Raw genomic sequence first — 27504 nt, 5'->3', positions numbered from 1 at the left:
GGTAAGATGGAAATGCATGATCTGCTGAAAGAAGAAATGTTAAATTCTGCATTTCATGGCACATTGGGATATTGTTGTATAAACCTATTTTTGCTGCCGACATTAATTTACACACGTGTGTTATTCAGTGCACCTGTTACACCTTCCATTGCTGACACAATTCAATGCAACTGTGAATAACTGCAACAAAAACAACAAAAACTGTCAAGGGCAGCACCCAAAACCTTTGTGAAATAAATTTAAGAAAAATTATAATGGAATGCTATCCTTTGTCTACCTTCAAGTGTTAAGTGAGGATGTTCTTCCAAAAATTGGTACGTTTCGTGTGAGCGCTTTGTCATCATTAACCATATATACGGTGTCCCAAAAAAATATACAACATTTAAAACACTCTGTTTGACCCTTAAATGCTACAAACTTAATCACTTATGTTTCTTTTTTACTTGCAGAGACCCTGAAGTTTATGTTGATGCCAAGCAAGACTCAGGAAAATGCCAAGATTAAGCATACTACAGCGAACAAAAATTATTGAGTTTTGACACCAGACCAAGAGTGTCACAGGTGCTTTATGCTAGACCTACAAAATGCAGGGCCAGTATTGACATTGGTATGAAAAACGTCAACCTTTCAGCTTTCTATCCAGCCAAAAATTTATTTCCTAGACATATGCTTTGACCATTTTCTTTGCTGATAAAATGTTGTATATTTTTTGGGGACACCTGATATATTGCTCAGAAGCTTCTGAGCACGAAATTACCAGGATTCAACCCCCTGGTCTTAATGAGCTATTGTGCCCATATGGTGAAACTGCTGAGCAAACTGGTGATGCTATTGTGGCTATTGGTGAGGAGACTGCTAGGATCAGGCTGCCAAGAGGTATTGTGGGTAATGCAGTGCGCTGTTATACCTCAGCCTCGTAGATGAACAGGATGACGTAGGTGATGGTGTAGACAGTCATGTAGATGCTGAGTTTAACCGAGCCGCTGTGGCTGATCCTCGCCCTGCAACACCCACAAGTGGGGTCAAACGTTGTGCACGTCACAAGAAGATAAGAATATCATATAATAATAACAATGGTATAATGATATGAGTGACAAAGGTAAAGGAGAATGAATATGCACACACAGAAACATGCAAGTGTGCATTGCAGCAAAAAGGCAGGTGTTACTCACAGCAGAAACACAAAGGATGTGAACTAAACAGTTATTCACGGAAACAACACATTTGGAAAGAAACTGCATGCAAAACGCAATCATTAATCTCTTCGTAATTCACACAACAGCATTCAACACACAAACGTTTCAGAATTCAGCCTTCGCCAACATTTGAAGACAAACGTAACACTAGAAAAACAACATTTTCAGAGTAATTATGCAAACGTTTCACTAATAACAGATACGTTTTTGGAATGAGATGTGATGCAGATTTTCAATTTATGCAGTGGGATTTCAAACGCTTTCCAAAGCCAAAGAAATCACAGAGACTCCCTGACACAGACAACAATATAATTCTGGGCTTTCAAAGACATCGCAAATGTTACACAACCAGTTTTTGCTCCACAGGTTTCATCTGCAGGAAGCTTCACTGAAAGTCAACCCCGCGGCAGGAAGCGGGAGCAGTATTTTAACGAAGAGGCACACCTCACAAACCTTGTGATCTGCACCGAAAGATCACAAAGTGGAGCCTCGTTCTGCAACTGCACAGCCCAATTCTCACGATAATGAGATTCAGAAAATAACTTCAGTGGAATGCTCAGAAAAAAAGTGAACACTTCACACAACAGCTGGTATGTTGTTCTCGTTTGACAGCTGTGATCAGACGTATAAATGACATGTGCGCATGTGCATATGTTAATTCCCACATCGAAACTGAAATTCAGTGTGAATATGCACACCCTACACATGCATCAGACCATGTGTGCATACATTTTGTCACATGATCCGAGTCTGATGTGATAAACAGGAAAAGGAAAAAAAGGCGAGAGACAGAAACTCGTATGCAGTGTTATTTTTTTAGTCTCATTGCCTTTTTAAAAGACTTGGCATGATTTCATGCAATCTGAGCTTCGGTGTCACTGAAGAAATACTGAATTAATGATGAGTTTCAATGGCCTAAATACACACAGTCGTACATAATGCGTGTGCAGACTACTTGCTACTGCAATGTTACATGACCTACACAAGAGAGTTTACAGGAAATTTTGTGACTGACTGATGACTGCACAAACAAGAAGGTTGATAACTGCCTCTGCCTACATCAGCTTTACATCATCCAACTCATTTCCTATCCGTGCTGCAGATTAACAAGCTTCTTTTTGTACTTCTGTTTGAAGTACAAAACAAAGTCCGATATGCTACCAGCAACCATATTAGCTAGCCATGATACAGCATTTCATTTTATAAAATTCAACCCTACTGAAGCATAAGTTGTTCTAAAAACAGATTAAACCTCTAGAAACTTGGACCCTGGACAACTGGCTAATAAGCCAATTCAGCATCTCAGTCCGTGCGGTGAATGCTGGGCCGGGTTAAAGTTTACAACTAGCAGAAACACACTACAAGCGTAGACAGCAACATAAATACTGATGATTTTTAGTGCTGGAAAGCCGACATTTGGAAGGAATTTTGAAAAAGAAAGGGGAGGATCCAAAATAGGTGGGATGCAAAAGAAACAACTTGTGGCCCTAGTTTATGCGTTCACAGTACAATATGCCCCCATATTGTATCAGGCTATCAGGCTATGACACCTTATGAATCATGCGGCAGGATACTATAATATACAAGGTCTATTAGAAAAGTATCCGACCTTATTATTTTTTTCAAAAACCATATGGATTTGAATCACGTGTGATTGCGTCAGCCAAGCTTCAACCTTCGTGCGCATGCATGAGTTTTTTCACGCCTGTCGGTTGCGTCATTCGCCTGTGAGCAGGCTTTGAGTGAGGAGTGGTCCACCCCTCTCGTTTTTTTCATTGTTTAGGAATAGCTCAGAGACTGCCGCTTTACTTGATCAAAAATTTTTCAGAAACTGTGAGGGACATCAAAGTGGACACCATTCGAGAAATTCAGATGGTTTTTGGTGAAAATTTTATGGGCTTCAAAGAGATTACGGAGTGTTACTGTCGCTTTAAGGACAGCCCAGAGCGACTGGTGGTGCGCCGCGCTCCGAAGCCACCATCGACAGGCTGAGCGACCATTTCATTTCTAAACGGATGGCTGTATGGATCCGTGACCATCGTGTGCAATTTCTCTGGTTATCACAAGAGCTGGACATCAACCATTTTCCGGCAGATTTCACTTTTAACAAGAGATTTTGTCATGGAAAGCCGAGCCGAGGCTTCGCGCGTCACGATGGATTCGCTACTGGAGCGAGACAAAACCACCTCCGTTTTGGTCTCACAGGACGGCTTTGAGATGCCGTTCAGACAGCTGTCGGTGGTTTTTCCATCGAGTGATTATCCGAGAAATCGTGGATGCGCCTGGACATGCCAGAACATGTCCTGTGAGGCTTCATCACGGTATTGTTTTGCGCCATGCAGCACCGCCGCGACGCGCAGAATTCCTCCGCACGTCTGTCTCAATGTGCCGAAAAAGTGCTGATGTCCACGTCTTTTCACAATTCCTGTGCTAGCCAGATGACATCCCGGATAAAACACGGCGTCCAGTTTGGACATGAATGACACATTCCACTGTTACAGGAGTTTTTGTCATGGAAAGAGGAGCGGAGGCTTCGGCGCAAAGCAACGCCGTGATGAAGCCTCACAGGACATGTTCTGGCATGTCCAGGCACATCCACAATTTCTCGGATAATCACTCGATGGAAATCCACCGACAGCTGTCTGAACGCCATCTCAAAGCCGTCCTGTGAGACCAAAATGGAGGTGGTTTTGTCTCGTTCCAGTAGCGAATCCATCATGACGCGCGAAGCCTCCGCTAGACTTTCCATGACAAAATCTCTTGTTAAAAGTGAAATCTGCTGGAAAATGGTTGATGTCCAGCTCTTGTGATAACCAGAGTAATTGCACACGATGGTCACGGATCCATACAGCCATCCGTTTAGAAATGAAATGGTCGCTCAAGCCTGTCGATGGCGGCTTCGGAGCGCGGTGCACCACCAGTCGCTCTGGGCCGCCCTTAAAGCGACAGTAACACTCCGTAATCTCTTTGAAGCCCATAAAATTTTCACCAAAACCATCTGAATTTCTCGAATGGTGTCCACTTTGATGTCCCTCACAGTTTCTGAAAAGATTTTGATCAAGCAAAGCGGCAGTCTCTGAGCCATTCCTAAACAATGAAAAAAATGACGAGAGGGGTGGACCACTCCTCACTCAAAGCTTGCTCACAGGCGAATGACGCAACCGACAGGCGTGAAAAAACTCACGCATGCGCACGAAGGTTCAAGCTTGGCTGACGCAATCACACGTGATTCAAATCCATATGGTTTTTGAAAAAAATAATAAGGTCGGATACTTTTCTAATAGACCGCGTATACATCGCATCAAATACTTCTCTGGTTTAATTTGGACATGTAACGGATAAAAATAAAAATAATAATTACATCTTACTACTTTAGTCCACTCAGCATGTCTTTTGGGATCTTACAATTCCTTTGGAAAGTTGGAGCGCAAATGCGATGGTTTCCACTCCTGAACTGGACAAATTTGCTATCTCTACTTTTGCATCCCGCGCACATCATCCATGGAACAATGTGGACCTGTCATGCTGCTTTAACACTGCTTAAAGCTGCTAATTTAACTTAACTTTAAGGGCAAGATACAAATGTTTCAAATACTCTGGTAATGTGGCTTCTATACTTTGTTTACTGAAGTAGATATGCATGATCTTTGACCGGAAGATTTGACACCCTCACGGCACATGTGTGATGATAAGGCTTATCACAGACCTGTCTCAAATTTACATTTCATTTTGAAAATTCTTGAAAAAGTAGTTTCACTGCAACTTGTAGCTTATTTGTCCAATAGTCATCTCTTCATTACAGTCAGTGTTCAGAAATGATCACATTACAGAAACTGCATTCACTAAAGTGGTGAATGATATGCTCACTATGGATTCAGATACCACCACAGTGCTGCTGCTGTTGCTGTGCCTTACTGCAGCTTTTGATGCAACAGATTATTGTATATTGTTTGCTCAACTTGAACACTATTTCCGGTCAGATGTTTTCTTGGTTGACCTCATATTTATCCAATCAATCACAATGTGTCTTGTGTAATAATATAACTTCCAATCCCTTTGGAGTAAAATATGGGGTTCCACAAGGTTCTGTATTAGGTACTCTATTGCTGTCACTTTTCATAGCATCTCTGGGAAAGATACTACCGTCATTTATTCATTTTCTATACCCACTTACTCTAATCAAGGGTCATAGAGGGCTGCAGCCTATCCCAGTGGTCATAGGGCAAGAAGAAGGGTACACCCTGGACAGAACGCCAGTCTATCACAAGGCCACATACAGCCAGACAAATGCATTCAATGCATTCACACCTACGGTCCATTTAAAGTTTCCAATTCACTTAACCTGCATATCTTCTGAATTAGGATCAACGGGAGCACCCGAAGGCAAGCCACATGAACATGGAAAGAGCATGCAAACTCCACACAGGAAGGACCACGCAAGAAGCAATCCCAGGACCTTCTTGCTGTGAGGCAACACTGCTAACCGCTATACAGGCTAGGTGAAATGATGACTCTAAACTGACCGCAGGTGTAAGTGAGAGTGTGAATGTGTTTGACTGCTGGCCCTGCAATACACTGGAAGACTGTTGCCTCTTGTCTGATGACAGCTGGAATAGCCTTCAGCCCCCCGTGGCTCTTAACTGGAATAGGTGGGTATAGAAAATTATTATTATTATTATTATTACTACTATTATTATTATCTGTGTTCTCTGGCTAATTCTGTCTCATGCTAGACTGTCTTTGGTGCTTTTACTTTGATATCTCCTCTGCGTTCTGTCCGTCTAATATCACTTCCTGTTCCTGGCCTTGTGGGATCACATGTCTTCAAACTTCATGTGTAATTGTTGGCTTTATAACCATCATCAGCGCATTCCCTCAATGCCAGATTGTCTAGGTTCATCCTGCTCTCTCGTGTGTATCTCCCAGTGTTTTTCTTGTGTTTTACTGCTGTGTTACAGACCTTCAATGCCTTTCTAAGTTTCTTGAGTTTGCCTGTCCTTTCTGGATTTGATCCCTTGGCACTCTGTGCATTGACCTTCTGCTTGTGTTTTGGATAACATTTTCTCTGATCTCTTGGATAGTGTATTGTCTATTGGACTGAAAAATAAACCAGTTTGTTGATACCATCATGGTGGTTCTCTGTGTTGGTGTACTCTGTCTATGTGGTTACACTGTATTAATTTCAAAAACCCCTCCCCATAGCTTTGTTTTTTAAAGTACGTGGATAAAAATTGGTACACATGTGTGACTTGCATAGATGTACAAAAAAGTCTCTTGCACCATTGGGCTACTCCAAACAGGAAGTCAGCTATTTAAAATTTTCATGTCAATTTGGCTTGATTTCCACACGTTGTATTTGAACAAACTCCTCCTAGGGATTTTGTCCAGTGCACTTCAAATTTCTTTCACATCTTCCAGAGACTATACTGATCAAAATTTATCAAAAGCTTTTTTCTATGTCGAAGGGTCTGGCCACTATGGCGCCGCCATTTTGACCCTTTGTCGTGGAACATCAAGTCATGATAACTCCTTCATGCTTTGTCTGATTGACTTGAAACTTCACATGTGTGATGAGGGTCAGCCCCTGAAAAGAAATCATGCTGGCCCGGGGAGGCGGTGGTGTGGACACGAGGGCCCGTATATGACTGCTTGCAGTCCCAATTTGTTTTTGTTTGTATTTTTGTTGTTGTTGTTTTTTTGTTTTTGTTTTTTTTTTTTGCAAATTTTCATTTTTTTAAGTTACATAAACCTTTCCACAGTACTGTTTGCCCCTGACTAATGTTTATTAAGATCTGCAAGGTCACCCTTAAATGAAGCAAATTGTCTTGGCTAGATTTACAGGTCAAATATAACCCGTAAAGGACAAGCGGAACGAACTGGACAAACCTTTGCACAACAGCAGTAGTATGCAGTAAATAAAGGAATATTTTCATTTGTGAAAGCTCAGAGACATACAGTATCAGTCACATCAGAATATCAGATGTTCATCCTCACTATAAGAGTCAATGCACTAAGTGCCTGTGTGATTGACATCTAGATGAGCCAGTGTTATGTCTACAGCAGACAGAGCCGACAGCAATGGCACAAACACACCGGCACAGTGACAGAGTTAAATGGAGAGAGACGCACAGAAAATTGTAGACTCCCCCACCTGGTGACAGTAAAACCTTTTCCCAACAATATGAGCATCAGAAGGAACACCAAGAAACTGACAGAGAACAGCAATTTCCCTGGAGATGGACAGACAAAGCGAGAAAAAGAGAGACAGAGGGGCAATTAGTTTTTCTGTAATATTAGCGGGAGGGAACATAAAAAACAGGTCACCTAGCGCACACACACACACACACAGACACACAGTGGTTGTCGAAGCAGCTATTACACCTCTTCAACGCATACATCCATCATTCTTTACTCATTCATTCAGCTGTGGCACTGTGTGATTTTGCAACGCAGAGACGGTGTCATTCAGCCGTCCAAGCAGGAGGCCAACTCACCGAGTAGTTTCAGGCTGCCGTTGCCAACTCCATCTTGAGCATACAGGCCCCAGTAGACACAATGAAACAACAGGCTGAGCACTGCCAAGTGAAAAACAAAATAAAGACAGAGAAAGGGAGATGGAGAGGGCAAATGATGGAAGACCAAAGAAGCAGAGGAGCAGGAGGAGGAGGTGGGGAGGGCGATAACCATGATAGGGAGTGAGGGCAGCATGAAGGAAATGGTGAGAGGAAGAGAGGGAATTAGCAGAGTCAAAATAAGAAGGCTTGGAAAAAGTGGCAGGAAAAGGAGGGGGAATGGGAAAGGAGAGGAAGAGGAGAGAGAGATAAAGACAGGAGAAGACATCAGTAACAGCACGTCCACTGAGACTGTTTGCAATGGTTCCTTTCAGACGCTAATCAGGGCGATAATATCTCGCCTCTTCAAGAGAGAATTAACAGATGAGATGCTGCTGCTGCTGCACGTGCGTGAGCATGCCTATCTGCTTTATGTCTGTGTGCACGTGTGTTCGGCATAGAGGCACTCACCCTCCACACCTGCTGCCGTCATAAACATTTTGTAGGTTGTGTGAAGAAGCTGTCGTCCCTTCAGATTGTCTGCAGGAGGAAAAAAAGAATGATAATGAGGCGACTGTGTGTGTTTTTGTGAGAGAGTGAGTGGAGGGAGATAAAAAGGATGTAGATGTACAGATGGTGGAGGACAGTGAGAGATGGGACCAGGCCAGATGAATGGCAAGCAAACATTAGCATGCATCCATCTCGAGACAAGCGTCACGAGCCCAGAAGCGTCTTCTCTGTTCTCCATCCCTAATCTCTGAGGAAATATGTTTAATGTAGGGTTGGAAGGCATTTTTACAGATTAAAAAAAAAAAAAAAAAAAATTTAATTACTGTTACAGACAGAACCTTATAAGAACAGTTAGAAGAGCAGGAGGTCACACAGCTGAGGGCATATGTTTATATACACCTTGCCAAAAAACTTTCAAGGTCAATTTTCTTCTACTGCACATGTCCCATTTTAGCAATCAAGAGTTATTTAAAGCTAAAGTGTGCAGAATTTAGTCCCCCGTCACACTAGAGGACGAATGCCGTCTGAATGGAAATCTGATGTGCATTCAGGCAAAGCTGAGGCACACTCAAAAACCTCCAACAGCAGTCTGAGTGCATTCCAAACGGCACAGTCGTACAGCCAACCCGAAAGTAGAGAACATGCTCTCAACTTTCAAGGTGCGTTCGAGGTGGAAAAATATGGTATGGCAGTCAAGGTGGACTCTAACTGCAGTCTGACTGCGGCCTAAATATTCTGACAGCGTCATAACAGCATTCAAAATAGTCTGATCATGTTCGAGGGATTTTTGCCATGGTTACGCACTTCAAAACCTGCCGGTATGTCCCAAATGTGGCACAGATGAGCCAGACGTGCACCTCCAGTGCATCCCATTTGAGGTGCGCAAAAGAAATACTGTAATGTGGAAAGTCTGCGGCATGCATTCATCTTATGAAACAGATGTGGACATTGCGCAATCAAACCGAAAACACTGTGTGTCACCGCAAGTCTATGCGCCTTAGTGCCGCTGCACAGCGCCTCAGGACAAGGTGTTACATCTATAATACTCATGATATTACAGATACAGGTAAAACAGAAATGTAACTGTTTTACCAAGCCACTACACTGTAACAACTATTTATATATTATACCTTTGAGACAACTCCAAATATGTAGCCCAGTGGTACAATGCGCCTAATCCAGCCGGACAGCGGGATGCACAGCTCCTGTGGGAGCACCTATCATCTGATCGCTTTGCTGCTCATGCATGAGGCAGTATCATGTCCAGGTGTTCGCATGCTTCGGTCCGTCTGCTGGAACATGTTTGAAGCCCGGTTGCCACAGAAAATCACTCACAAATACAAACTCTCTGACAATGAGAAAACAATTGTAACGTGATCGTGACGGCATGTAATTTGCTAACTCCTCACCAAAATAATTATCCTGGTAGTGGTAGCTCATTTTACAAGTGAAAACTCTTCATTTCTGCAGAAATTAGCTGACTCCCCAACCATGTGAAAGCATGTGTGAAACTAACCTGGTCCCACGGCAAGTCGTGATTCAGGAGGACAAAATATACATGAATCTATTGGTTTGTGACATTGTGATGAAAAGTGCCTCATTTTCATCACAACAGCACAAATTCATTCTAATTCATTCCATGATGGCTGCACAAAATTAAGGGGGGGGGGGGGGGTGTCAGTGTGGTTATGGTTAGGGTTTGGGGGTAGAAGTAGGGTTGGTATAGTGAGTAAAAAAAAACTTTCAGAGGTATATGATATATTTAGAGTGTAGATTGTTGTGCATTATGCAATAACACTCTATCATAAGAAGAACTTAGTGTTGGAGATTTTCTTATTACTCTTATGACTGAAGGCTGAAGTAGCAAGAAATTACCTCCATTTGAATTTGAAACAGTCAGCATGCTAGAGCTTCCTCCTTTGGAGGACCTACTCCCCCGGTGATGTTGACAATTATTACCCGAGGCAGCACACAACGTGTGCCTCTGGTAATTTCTGTGGAGAACCCTGAAGGAAGTTTAGTTCTAAAGGTCCAACAAAATTCCTAGATCACAGCTGATGAAGCATTTTGAAGGCATCATATAGAAAAAGCCGCTGGCATTTATTCAAAGTTCAGATAAAAAAGCTTCACAAAAGTGTACAGTTGGTCACCAGGACAAAGGTCAAACCTGTTAGTTTTATAGTAATCGCTTCCTCCTTGCTCAACCATGTTGGAGGAGGAACTTTTCAGCCGAACCTTGTGTTTTGATTTCTATTTCATTGCAGATGGCATGAACGCTAAATATTTCATGGTTTGTGTGGTCAATTTCATTTCATTTGTTATAATATAATGTACTGCGACAGACTAGCATCCTGTCCTGGGTGTACCCCGCCTCGCGCTCTATGACTGCTGGGATAGGCTCCAGCCCCCCGCGACCCTTAATTGGACTAAGCGGTAGAAGATGGATGGATGGATGGATGGATAATATAATGTATATACATAATATACATCCATTCCATCATGTAACATATTTCAAAGCAAAATGGGATAGAAGCAATTTAAAGCTATTAATGATGCTAAACAAAAGATGTTATTCCTAACATGTCAGCATTGTCAAGTAACAGGTGATCCACAAAAGACCAAGTCTTTGAGGAGCAAAGATGGGCAGAGGATCTCCCATTTGTCAACAAATACATGAGAAAATTATTGAAATGTTTTACAACAACATTTCTTAACAAAAGATTTGAAGTGGTTTGCATATTTCTCCCTCGACAGTGCATAATATCATTAAACAATTCAAGACATCTGAAGGAATTTCAGTGTGTAACGGATAAACAACTGTGATCTCTGATGCCTAAAAAAAGAAGCCTTATGTAAACTTTATTGAGAAGTGGCATCAACATTTCTGGGCTCCAAGACATCTGGGTTGGATTATCACACAGTGGAAATGTGTATTTTGGTCAGATGGATCAGTTTTGTAGATCTTTTTTGGAAGAAATGGATGCAGTGTGTTCCAGACCAAATATGAATCCACACATAACACGACGTTGGGAGAAAGAAGCAGAAACCGGCCGAAAAAGAGCAAAGAAAAAAAAAGCAACAAATTGGTGAACTGGGAAAAATTCACCCAATGTCGGGAGTGATACATGGTTGGACAGGTGTGAACGATCTCATGCACGTGCATGAACACAGTGCGAGGACATACATTGTGCTCACACAGCAGCAGCAGCAGCAATTATATGCTGGACATATTAGTTATGCTGTGCATGAATCAAGGAAAATGTGTAAGCAGAAAATGGAGTGCACACAACATCATAAGAACAATGAATGTACTGTTTAAATGTAAGACAATCATGTTACTGGTCATGATTCTGTTCTCACTGTAAAACACACACACACACACACACACACACACACACACACACACACACACACACACACACACACACACACACACACAAAAGAACAACCACTTTTTAATATTTAATTCCTGTCATAGAGAGCGGACAATGCAAGAATTATCCTCCTCCTGGATGTACACAAGGAAGTAATGAACTGGCATGGATGACTTTTTCTTCCTTTTATTTTTTACATGAATGATCTAATGTGCTCATATCATGGACACATCAGCCAGTTCCGCATGTTCCTCTGTACAGCACTAGTGACCACGTTACAAAGGTGATATGTGGTTATATTTATTACAATGTGATGAGGGCCCACTGATGCACGCGCCTCACAGTGGTGTCTCGTTAGGTGATATTCTGCATGGCACCATATGTGTTCCCCAGCTGTGCATGGCAATGATGCAGCGGTCAGGTGCAGCTTTGACTGTTGTTTTTATTTTTCCCCATGTTGTCATCATTTGCAGACATGCGTGCAGCACCGTACCTTGCACATGGGTAATTGGAGCACATGTGACAATATGTGTTCCCCAGCTTTGCATTGCGCTGACACAGCAGCTGCGATGTGGAGTGGCGCACGCTGCAGGATGGCAGCACTGGCCGTGGGCATTAGTCAGCCCCCTCCCTGCTTGATTTCGAATGTCATCCAACCCATGACATGATCATATGTCACCCACGGTCCTCTGACAAACACATAACTGTAGTGCATCTGTGTGCATGTGATCATGTCAGTCGATATGGACATGAGCAACACACCCACCTTCCCATTGCAGTAACTCACTCATATAGATGGCCTCACGCCTCCAGGCTGTGGGGCAATCGAGCTGGCCATGCCGATTTTTCTGTGAGACTGTCAGTCAAGCTGTGACATGACGGACAGACCATGTGGACTAGGGCTGCAGCTATTGATTATTTTAGTAAGGAAGTATTCTATTGATTATTGTGGCGATTAATTGAGTAATCGGATAAAAAGTACTTTTGCGTTTTTAAACAACATCAACAGTCCAGGGCTCTCCCTAAGGGACCCTTCACACATAGTACAAATAAGTACAAATCAGGGTGAATCACAGCGAAACAGCTCGTATGAGCAAACCACAAAAACATCGAGCTGACGGGCAGGTAGGAACGATCCTGCTGTGATGGGAGCATGTGGAACCACATCGCGCAGCTGCTGCGGAAAAAAACAATACATGCCACCAATGGGATTTGAACCTGCAATTTACAAAGTCTGATTGCCAGCCAGAAACTTTACCACTGCGCTACCATCGCTGTCCTATAAAAGGTGTGAAAAATGCCTGAAATCAGCAAGGAGCTAAATGTGTTTAAAAAATATAAAACCACAAACCATAAAAAAAGCTGCATTTTACTGAATCCCTCTTATTGAGTGGACAATACAAGTATGAACCGTCAGTTCCTCTTTAGATGACCCATGGTCTCAGATGTACAGCCATGAAATGACATGAATGGAGCAGTGCACTCTTATCATGTACACATCTGCTGGCCCAGTGTGTCCACCTGGCCCCGCGCGCATCTGGCCCGACACGTCTTGCGGATGGTGCGCCACAGGACAGACACTGCATCATGTGGAACAGAGTGGGTGATGTGACATTCAGATCGCCCGCTGCATGTTATGATATGACCGCCCATTTCACCTGGAGCAGCCTGTCAATGTGCATGCCATGTGCTCGCTCGCTGCAGCCCGTCGTAACAGCGATATATATTTTTATGTATGTGCATGAGAGGACAGCAAGCAGACACACGTGCACCACAGTTGTAAGTTCATGTCTGTCCAAACATGGTACGTGGTCTCCAGCTGGGACATCCAGAACCAGAGATCTCAACAGCTGCAGCTGTCGGCAGCCACACCCCCCTGTCCGTCCAGCGCACACACCAACATGTCACTCTGTTTCTGTGTTATGTGAACTGTAAGTGAGTCTCTGGTCAGCAGCTGACAGGCACCTCACTGTGCTGTGTGTGCCCAGATCTGCCTGTCCGGCCCCCATGTGATTATGTCTGTGTAGCATACATATCAGCATTTTATGCAAGTGTGCCCACACCCGGCACGGGCGCGAACCACATGTATGCCACTTGTGTTTTGGGATGGGGGGAGCGCAACACACACACACACACACACACACACACACACACACACACACACACACATACACGCGATACACATGCAGGCCACGTGTGTTGTTTTTTGCAAAGCCACACTCGTGGGGGCACTTAGACAAATTTCACATCCAGCTCGAAAGTGATCGTCTGCTCACTGTTTTTGTGCTAACAGCGCGAATGGCCACACAAGTGCCAGTGTTAGATGTTCGTGTGTGTGTCCGATCTGCACCCTGTCAATGAAAACTTGACTTAAGGTGCACGTAAAGGGCCGAGTCTATATGCTCGGCAGATGGGGACGCAAAGCTGTGTCAAAATGTCTATTTGACCAAACGTTGGCTGAATAAGGCACAAACAGTCTACTTGCCTGACCATGGTCAGGCCAAAGTCTTGACATTTTGTTGAAATGGCAATGGGATGTGGCTTTCTGCCCCCCCCCCCCCCACCTTGTAAATTTTAAACATTTTTAAGTTTTTTTTTGTTCTTCTTTTAAAAGGTTGGTGGAGTGGTCACCTGCCTGAATTTTTTTATCCTTCTTTCTCGGCGATTCAGCAGATGCATTTCAGCATTCATTCATTCTTCATTCATTCATTCATTCTTTCATTAGACACCATGTGCACTAATCATGGTGTCTAATCAGCATCTTGATATGGCACACCTGTGAGGTGGGATGGATTATCTCAGCAAAGGAGAAGTGCTCACTATCACAGATTTAGACTGGTTTGTGAACAATATTTGGTGGAAATAGTGATATTGTGTATGTGGAAAAAGTTTTAGATCTTTGAGTTCATCTCATACAAAATGGGAGCAAAACCAAAAGTGTTGCGTTTATATTTGAGTGTATTTAAGTTACCTTGTTTGTGAAGCACTGTGTGTTGCCCAAAAAAGCGAAAATTAAAAAGCAAAACACAGAAGAAAGAGTGGACTTCTGCTGAGAGGATCTTCTTTCAGAGACTGTCAATGTGGCCAGGGACGAAGCTGTGACTCGCCCGGTGTGAGGGGCTCAGCACTCCCCTCAGGGCAGAGAGAGACAGCAGCCGGCCGCCGGGCTAATAGCAAACTTCGACTGTGGGTACCCAGCCACCGGGTTAATGGTCACTCCCCACGTAGAGTGGAGAGCAGCCAGTAGACCAAACGTGTGTTTTTTAAAAATAGACAAACACACTGCTTCACTTTAAATGCACAGTAAGCTATTTCAGATGATCAGCATAGACCATCTTTCTATTAAAAGACTTTATGTATGCATGTAAACTCATGTTCACAACTTGTGCGTGCTTAGTGTGCACACTTACAGCAGCCCTGTGTAGTCACAAAACCTTTTCAAGCCAAGCATCACTGGATCCTCCTGATAGGATCGTTCTTATATGTATCCCAGCTGAAAAATTACCTTCACATTTCTCCTCTTGTAACAAGACGTGTAAAATAACCATTGGATTTATTATAGCAGATGTGTATGGTGGCCAAACAGGAACAACACTGCCCATAACTCTTTGTTGGATGATAAATTGTAAGAAATCTACACAGAAATCCAACAAATCCACTCTGAAACTCATCTTGGTTGGTGAATTTTCTTTAAGCCATATGACAATAAAACATACTGTTGGGTGGCACTGCAGAAATCATTTGAAGACTGCAATTACATTTCCTTTAATAGTTTGGAAAAAAGGAAGACGCACAAGAAAATGTCAATTCCAATTATCACCAATTCTTAGCACTCTGCCAGCCCGATCACTGTAACAGTTCCTCGCTCCCCGCAGCGTACACTTGAGCAAGCACAAAATGAGATTGAGGATTGACGAGTATGAAGAATATTCAGACAGCCTACAGCAGTGTGCAAAGATGTTATGAAAAAAGAAACAAAGAAATAGATGTAAGATTAAGGGTACAGTTTGCCAAAAGGCACATGGGACACCCGGGCCTAGATTTGATCCGTTTTCTTGCATCAAGTTCTCCTCTGTGCTCCTCCACCATGAAGGTGTGACTGATGATGCAAGAGGCAAATAATGCACTATCCCCAGTTGTTTTTCAATCTTGGTGAAAGAAGCCTATAACTCCTTTAGAGTTGTCATGGGAATTTTGTTGGCTTCCCTCACTAATCTCCTTCTTGCACAGTCACTCAGTTTTTTGGAACTGTCCACTACAGACAGATTTACCATACAGTACCATGCTGTTTGTATTTCTCAGTGATTAACAAAAAGGAAGTCCAAGACATAGTGACTTGGAAATGTTCATGTATCTATCCCCCGAATTGCCTTAAGAAAACTGTCTAAACATGACATGTATTGTAAATTAAAAGTGTTCCAATAACTGTGCCACATGTACATAATATGTATATGCTGCGGACATGAATGAGCGAAGCTCTTCAGCATCTCACTATGTCATTTACAATCCCAATTCCAATGAAGCTGGGACGTTGTGTGAAATGTAAATAAAACAGAATACAGTGATTTGCAAATCCTCTTCAACCTATATTCAATTGAATACACCACAAAGACAAGATATTTAATGTTCAAACTGATAAACTTTATTGTTTTTGTGCAAATATTTGCTCATTTTGAAATGGATGTCTGCAAAACATCTCAGAAAAATTGGGACAGTGGCAGCAAAAGACTGGGAAAGTTGATGAATGCTCAAAGAACACCTGTTTGGAACATTCCACAGGTGAACAGGTTAATTGGAAACAGGTGAGTGTCATGATTGGGTGTAAAAGGAGCATCCCCAAAAGGCTCAGCCATTCACAAGCAAAGATGGGGCGAGGATCACCACTTTGTGAACAAATGCGTGGAAAAATAGTTCAATTGCAAGGAATTTAGGGATTCCATCAGCTACAGTCCATAATATAATCAGAAGTTTCAGAGAATCTGGAGAACTTTCTACACGTAAGCGGCAAGGCCGAAAACCAATACTGAATGCCCATGACCTTCGATCCCTCAGGCGGCACTGCGTTAAAAGCCAACATCATTGTGTAAAGGATCTTACCGCGTGGGCTCAGAAACACTTCAGAAAACCACTGTCAGTTAACATAGTTCGTCGCTACATCTACAAGTGCAAGTTAAAACTCTACCATGCAAAGCGAAAGCCATACATCAACAACTTCCAGAAAGGCCGCCGACTTCTCCGAACCTGGACTCATTTGAAATGGACAGACGCAAAGTGGAAAAGTGTGCTGTGGTCTGATTAGTCCACATTTCCTATTGTTTTTGGAAATCATGGACGTTGTGTCCTCCGGACAAAAGAGGAAAAAGACCATCCAGATTGTTACCAGCGCAAAGTTCAAAAGCCAGCATCTGTGATGGTATGGGGGTGTGGTAGTGCCCATGGCATGGACAACTTACACATCTGTGATGGAACCATCACACATGCTGCCATCCAAGCAATGTCTTTTTCAGGGACGTCCCTGCTTATTTCAGCAAGACAATGCCAAGCCACATTCTGCACGTGCTACAGCAGCGTGGCTTCGTAGTAAAAGAGTGCAGGTACTAGACTGGCCTGCCTGCAGTCCAGACCTGTCACCCATTAAAAATGTGTGGCGCATTATGAAGCGCAAAATACAACAACGGAGACCGCGGACTGTTGAACAACTGAAGTCGTACATCAAGCAAGAATGGGAAAGAATTCCACCTACAAAGCTTCAACAATTAGTGTCCTCAGTTCCCAAACGCTTATTGAGCGTTGTTAGAAGGAAAGGTGATGTAACACAGTGGTAAACATACCACTGTCCCAGGTTTTTTGAAACTTGTTGCAGGCATCCATTTCAAAATAAGCAAATATTTGCACAAAAACAATAAAGTTTATCAGTTTGAACATTAAATATCCTGTCTTTGTGGTGTATTCAATTGAATATACAACCCCTGGCAAAAATTATGGAATCACCGGCCTCGGAGGATGTTCATTCAGTTGTTTAATTTTGTAGAAAAAAAGCAGATCACAGACATGACACAAAACTAAAGTCATTTCAAATGGCAACTTTCTGGCTTTAAGAAACACTATAAGAAATCAGGAAAAAAAATTGTGTCAGTCAGTAACGGTTACTTTTTTAGACCAAGCAGAGGGAAAAAAATATGGAATCACTCAATTCTGAGGAATAAATTATGGAATCATGAAAAACAAAAGAACGCTCCAACACATCACTAGTATTTTGTTGCACCACCTCTGGCTTTTATAACAGCTTGCAGTCTCTGAGGCATGGACGTAATGAGTGACAAACAGTACTCTTCATCAATCTGGCTCCAACTTTCTCTGATTGCTGTTGCCAGATCAGCTTTGCAGGTTGGAGCCTTGTCATGGACCATTTTCTTCAACTTCCACCAAAGATTTTCAATTGGATTAAGATCCGGACTATTTGCAGGCCATGACATTGACCCTATGTGTCTTTTTGCAAGGAATGTTTTCACAGTTTTTGATCTATGGCAAGACGCATTATCATCTTGAAAAATGATTTCATCATCCCCAAACAACCTTTCAATTGATGGGATAAGAAAAGTGTCCAAAATATCAATGTAAACTTGTGCATTTATTGATGATGTAATGACAGCCATCTCCCCAGTGCCTTTACCTGACATGCAGCCCCATATCATCAATGACTGTGGAAATTTACATGTTCTCTTCAGGCAGTCATCTTATAAATCTCATTGGAACGGCACCAAACAAAAGTTCCAGCATCATCACCTTGCCCAATGCAGATTCGAGATTCATCACTGAATTTGACTTTCATCCAGTCATCCACAGTCCACGATTGCTTTTCCTTAGCCCATTGTAACATTGTTTATTTCTGTTAGGTGTTAATGATGGCTTTCGTTTAGCTTTTCTGTATGTAAATCCCATTTCCTTTAGGCGGTTTCTTACAGTTCGGTCACAGACGTTGACTCCAGTTTCCTCCCATTTGTTCCTCATTTGTTTTGTTGTGCATTTTTGATTTTTGAGACATATTGCTTTAAGTTTTCTGTCTTGACGCTTTGATGTCTTCCTTGGTCTACCAGTATGTTTGCCTTTAACAACCTTCCCATGTTGTTTGTATTTGGTCCAGAGTTTAGACACAGCTGACTGTGAACAACCAACATCTTTTGCAACATTGCGTGATGATTTACCCTCTTAAGAGTTTGATAATCCTCTCCTTTGTTTCAGTTGACATTTCTCGTGTTGGAGCCATGATTCATGTCAGTCCACTTGGTGCAACAGCTCTCCAAGGTGTGATCACTCCTTTTTAGATGCAGACTAACGAGCAGATCTGATTTGATGCTGGTGATAGTTTTGGGGATGAAAATTTACAGGGTGATTCCATAATTTATTCCTCAGAATTGAGTGAGTCCATATTTTTTTCCCTCTGCTTGGTCTAAAAAAAAGTAAACGTTACTGACTGCCACAATTTTTTTTTCTTGATTTCTTATAGTGTTTCTTAAAGCCAGAAAGTTGCCATTTGAAATTACTTTAGTTTTGTGTCATGTCTGTGATCTGCTTTTATTCTACAAAATTAAACAACTGAATGAACATCCTCCGAGGCCAGTGATTCCATAATTTTTGCCAGAGGTTGTAGGTTGAAGAGGATTTGCAAATCATTGTATTCTGTTTTATTTACATTTTACACAATGTCCCAACTTCACTGAAATTGGGGTTGTAAGTCCTTCAGACTTTTTTTGAGTAAATGCTTCAGGGGAGCATTAGCATGGCTAAAAACCTTCTCTCTCTCTCTCTCTCTCACACACACACACACACACACACACACAGACGCCCTGCCTTTTTATGCATTTTCCTTTTTTTGTCTTTCAGCTTCTGGGGCAGGGGGATCCACCCCACAGACCCCTAATTACAGCCCTCTTAACCCCCTGCCACTTTAAGTATTTTTTAATGTAGATCTAAATTAATATTCAAAGTTTTCAGCTAGTTGACAGTAGGGCTGTACAATATGGCCAAATTAACATATCTCAATATTGTCATATCAATATGATACATGATATGACTATGAATTCACACAAAGTGCAGCAACAGTGAAAATTAAACATTTTTAAACAGCAGTAATACCACACTCATTTTGCACTCATCATAAGGTTAGGATAGTGTGCCCTCCAAAAGTATTGGAACACTTGGTATTTCACACATTTTACTTTGTTTATGCCATTTAAAATACAAGAAATACAAAAAATATACAGAATAAAATTTCTAAAATTAACTTCCTGAAAGCAAATGTCTAAAACTTGATATAAATTAATTAAAATATATAAAATACAGGTTCCTGATGAAGTGGTGTAGAAGAGGATATTCTTAAAAAGAAGTTGTTTGAAGTTTGCTGTTTTGGTGAAAGAAACTTTTGTATTTCTTCATAATTGATGTAAATAAGGTCCAAGACATATTCAGTGACTTGGAAACGTTCATGTTTCCATCCCCTGACTTGTCTGAAGAAAACTGGCAATAAAACAAGAGTTGTGTATGTAACTACGGTTTTATGAATTCTGGATGACTGCCAGAGGGCAGTGCTTTAGCACCTGGATTATTCTGGATATGCCTCTCGTTGAACGACATTTCACCGAAGGAGGCTGATGGTCGCCGTTCCTGTAAGCTTGCAATATAGAGTTAACAACCCACCGCACCAGTCTTTGCTTGGACAAGGCGCTGCCCTTCCTGGGGCACCCATAGCAGACTAACAGAGCATCACTTTTGCGAAACGCAACTGTCAATTCAATATAACGTCTAAGTGCACAAACAGGGCACAACAGGCTAGAATTAGCTTCTGCAGTAGATCAAGGGGTAAAGACAGCCAAGGTAACCGGCTGGTTAGCATGGAAGGGTAAAATCGTCTTTGGTAAAACGGAGGGGTTCAGCCATAGAGTAACCCCTGACCCATCAGAATTCCAGCGCACGCAGTTGTCAGCAATTGACAAGGCATGAAGTTCCCCAACATGCTTTGCACATGAAATAGCAAGGACGAATGCAGGCTTAATTGACAACCAGCTGAGGTCACTGGCACCCAGTGGCTCAAACGGCAAACAGCATAAACCCTCAAGAACTAATGGAAGATCCCAGGATGGCACACGTATAATCCTCGGAGGCTGAAGGCAAAGAGCACTTCTTAAAGGCAACATATCAGGGGTGTGATCCTATTGATTGACCATCTACCATAATGTGGCAAGCAGAGACAGCAGCAATGTAAACTTTAACTGTGGAGACAGAAAGACCACTGTCAAACAATGATTGAAGATAGCTAAGCAGCACTGGCACAGGACAATGCTCAGGGTCCACACATTGCCCACTGCAAAATGGGTAAAAAGCTTCCATCTATTGCCATACAATGCCCTAGTGGAGGGCACACGGGCATTCAGTATAGTCTGCAGTACAGCTTGATCACAAGAGCTCAACATGGAGTATGTCCCTTCAGGGGCCACACGTACAGTTGAAGACGCACCTGGGTGAGGCTGCCAAATGTTCCTGTTCAACTGTGAAAAAAGGTCCCTCCTCCATGGGAGAGGCCATGATACTCCACTGAGGAGCAACAGAATCATGGGGAACCATGTCCTGCCCGGCCAGTACGGGGCTACTAGCAACACTGTGTCATCGGTCATGCATATTCTGTGTAGTATCAGCGTGATGAGCGGAAGAGGAGGAAACGCATATAGTAGACAGGCCGGCCAAGGGTGAGCCACTGCATCTTGGCCGAGTTGGCTGTATGGTTCTGAGAGAGAGAGAACCACAGTGTGTTGTGGCTTTCGGGGCAAACAGATCAACTTCTGCCTTGCCAAACTTGTCCCAGATCAGCTGAACCACATCCGGGTTGAGGTGCCACTTGCCCGGTGGTAGTTTCTGACGTGAGAGAAAATCCACAGCGTGGTTCTGCATGCCTGGCAGATGCACAGCCCAGAGAATCAGCATGCGAGTTCCTGAGCTTCCTTCAGGGAATGAAGAGAACTGGTACCTCCTTGATGGGGTTTATATGGTACACTCTCAATGTGTTGTCTGACCGAACAAGCACATGTTTCCCCTCTAGGGCAGGAGAGAAGTGGCTCAGAGCTAGGTGGACAGCACACAGCTCTAACACATCGATGTGCTGGAGTCTGTCCTGAGAGCTCCAGACACCCCTGATCATTCTGTGGTTCCACACTGCACCTCAGCCGGAAAGTGAGGCATCTGTTACAATGACCTCCCGGCGGGAGGATAGAGAGACCAGAGGAACACCATGTGTTAGGAACTCCCTTTTACCCCAGGGGCGAAGATGTCGGACAGACTGAGCTGGAAGAGGCACAGTTCTGTATTGATGCAGCATGGGGTTGAGACCCAGGCTGTTGAGCCAAATTTGCAAGGGCTGCAAGGACAGGAGTCCCAGAAGCACTACTGCTGACACTATCGTCAGTTTCCCCATGAACCAGAGGAGCAGAACGTAAGTCAGTCTGGCATTCCTGCAAACATGATGGACCAGAGTAAGAATGTCATCCACCCTTTGCGGGGATGGACAAGCAGTCATTGCCAGTGAATTGAGCACCATGCCAATAAATACCACCTGTTGGCATGGGGTCAAGGAGCTCTTTGCAAAGTTCACAGTGAGCCCTAGCTAGCTGTGAAGGGTGCGAGTGTCGTTGAGTGATTGCTGCCGGCTCTGTGCGCATACAAACTAGTCGTCCAGATATGGAAGAATCTGTATCCCACGAGCCTGCAAGGGACAGAGTGCTTTTGCCACGCACCTGGTGAACGTACGGGGAGCAAGTGAGACCCCAAAGGGGAGGACTCTGAACTGGTACACCTGTTCCTCGAAGGCAAATCGGAAGAATTCACCAGGAGTGGAAAAACACTCACAACAGTGCTGTGTAATATCACAGCAGAAAACAAAACGGGCGATGTGTAATAACTTCAGAGTGACTAATTAACATTCATGCCACAACGTCAGGACAGTGCAGCATGTCCTGCAGCGCGACATACCCTGGCATGTCCCACACACACACATTAGCATTGCACACAGCAGCGGTAACAAATTAACGAGCACTCGTAGGAAAAACGAGAGCGACACGTCCCGCACACAGGAGAGTTGCACATACACAGTAGCTCAAACAAATTAACATGTACTCATAGGAAAACAAGAGTGACACATGCCGCACACAGTAGTGGAAAAACAAGTGAAGCCACAACTGCTCACTCGTAGTGAAACAGAGTTACTCACTGAGAGCTGAGGCCAAATCAACCAAACACCTGCACCAAGCGGGGTTACTCACCCACAGCGGTAAGCAGAACAGAGTAAAGAACTCGTGGACTTACAGCCTCTGGAGGGCGTGTGTGCACAGCTCCAACCACGGAAGGTTGCGAGGCTATGATCAACAAGCGATCCGAAAAAGTTCAATCTTCTGCTTCTCATGCAAGAGATGGAAAAAGAACTGAATGCTGGGTAACGTGTGCTCATATACTGTTGCTGACGTCACCCAGGTCACGCCTACTGGCGTGACATTGTTGGTATAAGACTCGACCTCTGCGCATGCGCGCATTAGAGGTTGACATTTTTTCAGGAATCCCACGGGTCACGGGATTCCCGTAGGATTCCCACAGGATGGGAGTCAACTTTGCTACTTATCACATGATTTGGACGGTACGGGATTAAAAGTTCACAGCAGCAGACGAGAGCGGGAACCAAAGTTTTAGACAGTGAGCCGTCCTGCTGTCATTTGGTTGGTCAATTTTTGAAAAAGACGGCGAAAAAATAGCGGGCGGCTTTACCTAAAGCCGTCTAAAATTAGGACTGGGTTCGATCGCTGCAGCTGTCTGTGTGTGTGTGTGTGTGTGTGTGTGTGTGTGTGTGTGTGTGTGTGTGTGTGTGTGTGTGTGTGTGTGTGTGTGTGTGTGTGTGTGTGTGAGAGAGAGAGAGTCTGCTCGCTGCCAGGAGGGAGAGGGGAGGGGGCAGGGGAGGGCTGTGAGCCGCTTCAGTCAGTGCAGAGCGCGCGCTGAGCACAGGATGAAGCAACACAAACAAAACTGTGACGCTGGCTTTATTTCTCCCTGGACTGATCTGATGGTACATCCTGTTCACACCGTGTGGGTTTTGGTGACAGTTACACTGAATTTATGAGATGACATAAATGGTCAAAATTCCTTAAAAAATGAGAATACAGGAATGAACATTATAAAAATCACACACACACATGTTTAAAATAAAACCTGATGTGGAAGAAACTGCAGTGATGTTCAGAAGCAGAAATCACATAAAGCAGCTGAGAACTCTGAACTCTAACAGGTTGTTATTTTCCAAAGATATTTATTTTAGATGACTCAATGTCATTTTATGTTCAAGCACAAAATGTGACTGAGGAAGAGAAAAAGAGGAAATGAACTGGTCAGAATAAAAATACAAGCTGCTGATTTTTGTTATTTTTCAAAGTTATTAGGCTGCAGCTCTGCGTTTCATTTTGTTTATTATTTTCAAAAATCATGAGAGTCAAATCAGCCTGCATTGTTCAGTTTTTCCTGCATGTTTGTGTATTTTTTCCTTCTTCATAAGAGTTTGGTGTTTGCATTTGTTACAAAGTTTGAAAAAACAATAAAATGTTCACACTTTTCTTTATAGCAGTTCTGTAATTTCAGAAATGCAACAGAAACTCCACAAATCAGAAGAAGATGGGACTGTATGTAAATGAAGGTAAAAATAAAAATGTTTGCACGAGTCCCAGTTTTTCCACTCACACCCAGTCCTTCCAGAGTTGTGTCTTGGTGGCTTCCCTCACTTGTCTTCTTCCATCATGGACATTTAGTTTTTGAGAACTGCCTACCTGACACAGATTTACCATAAAGTACCACCCTGTTTGTATTTCTGAATGATTGATTTAAATGAAGTCTAAGAAATATTGGATCAATTGGAAATGTTCATGTTTCATCCTCTGACATTTCTCAAGAAAACTGGCTGTAAAAATTAATTAATTCTTACATTTAGAATAAACTGCCCTGTTCCAACATTTTTCTTCTTGGAAAATGCTGCAGGCCTTAAATGTAAGAATGGATATATACTCAACAAAAATATAAACGCAACACTTTTGGTTTTGCTCCCATTTTGTATGAGATGAACTCAAAGATCTAAAACTTTTTCCACATACACAATATCACCATTTCCCTCAAATATTGTTCACAAACCAGTCTAAATCTGTGATAGTGACCACTTCTCCTTTGCTGAGATAATCCATCCCACCTCATAGGTGTGCCATACCAAGATGCTGATTAGACACCATGATTAATGCACAGGTGTGCCTTAGACTGTCCACAATAAAAGGCCACTCTGAAAGGTGCAGTTTTGTTTTATTGGGGGGGGGATACCAGCCAGTATCTGGTGTGACCACCATTTGCCTCATGCAGTGCAACACATCTCCTTCGCATCATCCGTGAAGAGAACACCTCTCCAATGTGCCAAACGCCAGCGAATGTGAGCATTTGCCCACTCAAGTCGGTTACGACAACGAACTGGAGTCAGGTCGAGACCCCGATGAGGACGACGAGCATGCAGATGAGCTTCCCTGAGACGGTTTCTGACAGTTTCTGCAGAAATTCTTTGGTTATGCACACCGATTGTTTCAGCAGCTGTCCGAGTGGCTGGTCTCAGATGATCTTGGAGGTGAACATGCTGGATGTGGAGGTCCTGGGCTGGTGTGGTTACACGTGGTCTGCGGTTGTGAGGCTGGTTGGATGTACTGCCAAATTCTCTGAAACGCCTTTGGAGACGGCTTATGGTAGAGAAATGAACATTCAGTACACGAGCAACAGCTCTGGTTGACATTCCTGCTGTCAGCATGCCAATTACACGCTCCCTCAAATCTTGCAATATCTGTGGCATTGTGCTGTGTGATAAAACTGCACCTTTCAGAGTGGCCTTTTATTGTGGGCAGTCTAAGGCACACCTGTGCACTAATCATGGTGTCTAATCAGCATCTTGGTATGGCACACCTGTGAGGTGGGATGGATTATCTCTGCAAAGGAGAAGTGCTCACTATCACAGATTTAGACTGGTTTGTGAACAATATTTGAGGGAAATGGTGATATTGTGTATGTGGAAAAAGTTTTAGATCTTTGAGTTCATCTCATACAAAATGGGAGCAAAACCAAAAGTGTTGCGTTTATATTTTGTATATTAACAAAAAATAAATAAAAATAAAGCTGACCACACAAAACATGTAATATGTTGGTTTAATACAGTCAGCAGTTACAGAAATAGAAGTCAAAGTACGAGGTCTATTAGAAAAGTATCCGCCCTTATATTTTTTTTCAAAAATCATATGGATTTGAATCACACGTGATTGCGTCAGACAAGCTTGAACCTTCGTGCGCATGCGTGAGTTTTTCCACGCCTGTCGGTTGCGTCATTCACCTGTGAGCAGGCTTTGAGTGAGGAGTGGTCCACCCCCTCGGCGGATTTTCATTGTCAGGAAATGGCGGAATGATTTGGGCTTTTTTTCCCATCAGCTGAAATCCATCCAAAAACTCACGCATGCGCACGAGGGTTCAAGCTTGTCTGACGCAATCACGCGTGATTCAAATCCATATGATTTTTGAAAAAAATATAAGGGCGGACACTTTTCTAATAGACCTCGTAAAAGTCAGGATCATTACATGTCCACCACCACCACATTTTGAAAAACTGTAAGACCACAGGCCGTGCATTATTTATGTTTTGTGTCTTTTAGTGAAGTTTTTTTTTATTATTATTTGGATTAAGGCAACAAGTGCCTCCTTGTATAACCACAGATGAACTCTTCCTGTTGCCATATCTTCTGAAATAAAACAGCAGAGCACTAAAGCCTAAAAACTAAAAGAAGGAAAAAATGGGAGCAGTACAGGAGCGGGAGTCATTCTGAATGGGAGCGGGATGGGAGTGGGAGTCATTTTACCAAGAGTGGGACGGGACAGGAATTTTATTTTTACTCTGGCCCAGGATTGGGATGGGACAGGAATTTTTTTGTGGGAGTGGGATGGGACAGGAGTGAAAATCTACTCCCGTGTCACTCTCTAGTGCACGTGGAATAATCCAGGGGCTAAAACACTGCCCTCTGGCAGTCAGGAGGAATGACATAGAAAAGATTATTATTTACAGGTATTGTCAAGTTTTAGAGATTTTGCTTTCAGTTTGAGTTTAATTAAGATAACAACGCCTCATACACCCGTTGCTACAACTATTTGTGCACACCAGCGGCTGAAAGACAGAGTATGCGCTGTGCAAGCTCATCGAAACCTCTAGCTGCAGGTGTGGGCCAAATTCCAGCTGACATACATGAACATCTAACACCGCTCGTTTGGCATGTATAAAATGTGTGGCCATTCATGCTATCACCACGAAAACAGTCAGCAGACGATCACTGTCGAACTGGATGTGAAATTTGTCTAAGTGTGTGTCTAAGTACTTAGACACACACATGTGGTGCATGTGTCTCACACGTGTGCGCGTGTGTTGCACCCCCCGCCCCGTGCCCCCCAACACATCTGGCATGCCGGGTTGGGGGGGTGGCACAAAGTGCTTATATCTATGTACAGATCTGATCACATGGGGGCCGGACAGCAAGGTGTGATCGCACACAGCACGGGGAGGGGCCTGTCAGCTGATCACAGCTGGATGGCAGCTCAGTGCACACATTACAAACACAGAAACCACCACCAGGGTGGTTATATATATATTATATATATATATATATATATATATATATAATATATATATATATATATATATATATATATATATATATATATAAAACCGCCCTGGTGTCTTTGTGGTGTATTCAATTGAATATAGGTTGAAGAGGATTTGCAAATCAT

General features: G+C 43.0%; 1 protein-coding gene across 1 annotated transcript in view; it reads right to left on the bottom strand.

The window, feature by feature from the left end:
- tmem145 (transmembrane protein 145) overlaps positions 1-27504 on the bottom strand; it is a 109649-nt gene that overhangs the window by 65705 nt on the left and 16440 nt on the right. Inside the window, exons 4-7 of the mRNA XM_034173604.1 lie at positions 8219-8287; positions 7691-7771; positions 7348-7426; positions 908-1001 (exon numbers count right to left, since the gene is read on the bottom strand). Of these exons, the coding sequence (XP_034029495.1) occupies positions 908-1001; positions 7348-7426; positions 7691-7771; positions 8219-8287 (323 nt within the window). The remainder of the gene's footprint in view (positions 1-907; positions 1002-7347; positions 7427-7690; positions 7772-8218; positions 8288-27504) is intronic.

The sequence above is a fragment of the Thalassophryne amazonica genome, chromosome 7, assembly GCF_902500255.1.
Source record: "Thalassophryne amazonica chromosome 7, fThaAma1.1, whole genome shotgun sequence".
In the NCBI taxonomy this organism is placed as follows: domain Eukaryota; kingdom Metazoa; phylum Chordata; class Actinopteri; order Batrachoidiformes; family Batrachoididae; genus Thalassophryne; species Thalassophryne amazonica.
Note: the sequence above shows the minus strand (reverse complement) of the source record. Positions and strands in the feature narration are given on the sequence as shown.